The sequence below is a fragment of the Bison bison genome, unplaced genomic scaffold (assembly GCF_000754665.1).
Source record: "Bison bison bison isolate TAMUID 2011002044 unplaced genomic scaffold, Bison_UMD1.0 scf7180017864233, whole genome shotgun sequence".
Taxonomy (NCBI): Eukaryota; Metazoa; Chordata; class Mammalia; order Artiodactyla; family Bovidae; genus Bison; species Bison bison.
In genome coordinates, this window is record NW_011494805.1 from 471917 (window position 1) to 474273 (window position 2357).

General features: G+C 53.7%; 2 protein-coding genes across 2 annotated transcripts in view; one reads left to right on the plus strand and one right to left on the minus strand.

Annotated features, from left to right (window-relative positions):
• The window catches only part of MTBP (MDM2 binding protein), a 78223-nt gene extending 77831 nt beyond the window's left edge, over positions 1–392 (minus strand). Inside the window, exons 1-2 of the mRNA XM_010846235.1 lie at positions 307–392; positions 22–154 (exon numbers count right to left, since the gene is read on the minus strand). Coding sequence (XP_010844537.1) covers positions 22–154; positions 307–392 — 219 coding nt within the window. The remainder of the gene's footprint in view (positions 1–21; positions 155–306) is intronic.
• Positions 318–2357, plus strand: part of MRPL13 (mitochondrial ribosomal protein L13) — a 41076-nt gene continuing 39036 nt past the window's right edge. Inside the window, exon 1 of the mRNA XM_010846185.1 lies at positions 318–417. Coding sequence (XP_010844487.1) covers positions 391–417 — 27 coding nt within the window. The 5' untranslated portion in view covers positions 318–390. The remainder of the gene's footprint in view (positions 418–2357) is intronic.

Sequence of the window (2357 nt, forward strand, 5' to 3'; positions counted from 1 at the left end):
CAGACGGCGAGGAGTAAGTACCGATCCATCCCTCAGCGCGCGCGGCCGCCTCAGGCGACGGCGTCCGTCCAAACCGCCCGCGCTGCTGCAGCACTTCCGGCGCCCTCTCTTCAGCTCGGCGGGAAACGGCCCGTCCCCCGTCGGTTTACGCACCCTTTCCAGCAGAAGAGTGACTTTCGGGGGCTATTCTCTCAATAACCGCATCGTGTGCTCTCTTCCTGACGGAATGGTTGTGTTGGGAAGACTGGAAAAGACGTGGGAAACGCGGAGAAGCAGACGAAGCCTTGCTGGCCTAGGAACCATCACCCGCAGCTCCGCGCGTTTCCCTCCGGGCCGTGATGCGAAGCGGCCCCGGGTCCTGGCGGAAGAGCGGAGCCGCCCCTCGGGAACATGGCGAGTTTCTCTAGGGCGCCGCAGGTGAGGCTGCACTCCCGGCGTGGCGGGCTTCCTCACTGGCGGGAGGCGGTCAGACTTGGCGGTGCCTAGGCGGATGGGGAGCCAGACCCCTAGGCCCGGAGATGCCGCGATAAAGCACAGACGAGGTCGCAGCTGACCACCACTTCGTGTAGTGCTGTCGGTGCCCCTACTTCGGCGTTTTCAGGCAGCCCTTTTCTGGTCTCCCCTCACCCCGGATTGGTGTTAGGGCGACAGTCAGGGAGCTAATAAGATGGATCTCATAGGGCACTGTAGACTACTGGAAGAGTGAGCAAAATAAGGGCCGCCTTGGGGGGTGGGGGGAGTTGAGGTTTGGGCTTCCCTGGTGGCTCAGCTGCTGAAGAACCAGGCTGCCAATGCAAGGAGACACAGGAGACGTAGGTTCGATCCCTGGGTTGGGAAGATCCCCTGGAGGAGGAAATGGCAACCCACTCCAGTGTTCTTGCCTGGAGAATCCCATGGACAGAGGAGCCTGGTGGGCTACAGTTCATAGGGTCGCAAAGAAGACAGACACAACTGAGCGATTGAGCTCAGGTATGCAGTTCAATGGGCTTCTTTGGTGGCTCAGATGGTAAAGAATCTGCCTGCAATGCGGGAGACCTGGGTTTGATCCCTAGGTTGGGAAGATCCCCTGGTAAGTATTCCGGCCTGGAGAATCCCATGGACCGTATAGTCCATGGGGTCGCAGAGAGTCAGACACCACTGAGCGACTTTCACTTTGGAGGGTTTTGAACCAAGTAGTAATCTGATCTGGCTTAAGTGTTACAAGGAGTACCCGACTGCTGAGTTAAGACCGAATTGTTTAGAAATGGGAATTGGTGGACGACAGAAGCAAATAATCTATTTGGAGGCTGCCGCAATAATCCAGGTTAGACATGCCGGGGGCGCGAACCAGGCCCGGTTGCTGTGTAGTGGTGAAAAGTGGTCACGTTCCGTGTGAAGGTGGGACCGGTAAGATTTCCGGAAGAGCTAAGTGTGGCGGACAGCAACAGAAAAAACCAAGGACTAATCCAAGGTTTTTTTGTTTCAACAACCGGAGGGAGCTTCCATCAACTGAGATAGGGAAGGCGGGGACTGAAGCAGGTTTCAGAGGAAGAGCAGGGTTCGGTTTTGGATATGTTGCTGTAAGATGCCTCTTAGCCTAGTCCTGCCCCAGGTGAGATTCAGTCCTTGAACTCTTTGTTACCTGCCCCTGATGAAGGAGATACAGGAATTAAAGTTAACCATTAAAAAGAACTGTAGCAGTTTGACATTGTGGCAGCATTTTAATTGCCTTATCAAAGTTTTGTTGGGTTTTTTTTTTCCTATCAGAGTATTGGTCTGTAATGGATTGGGGAAAAACTGGTCTTCTGCTACATATAATTTTTAAAGCACTGTAGTGTATATGCCAGGTGGGCAGTTGAATACAAGTGTATAGTTCAGGGGGCTTCCCAGGTGGCTCAGTGGTAAAGGAATCAGCCTGCCGGTGCAGGAGATGCAGGGATCGTGGGTTTGATCCCTGGGTGGGGAAGATCCCCTGGAAATGGCAATCCTCTCCAGTATACTTGCCTGGAGAATCCCATGGCCAGAGGAGCCTGGCAGGATGCAGTCCCTAGGGTCTCAAAGAGTTCAGGAGTTAGGAAAAGAGGTCCAAGCTGGAGATGTAAATTAGGTAATCATAAGCATACTGTGAAGAAGGCTGAGCGCCGAAGAATTGATGCTTTTGAACTGTGGTGTTGGAGAAGACTCTTGAGAGTCCCTTGGACTGCAAGGAGATCCAACCAGTCCATTCTGAAGGAGATCAGCCCTGGGATTTCTTTGGAAGGACTGATGCTAAAGCTGAAACTCCAGTACTTTGGCCACCTCATGCAAAGAGTTGACTCATTGGAAAAGACTCTGATGCTGGGAGGGATTGGGGGCAGGAGGAGAAGGGGACGACAGAG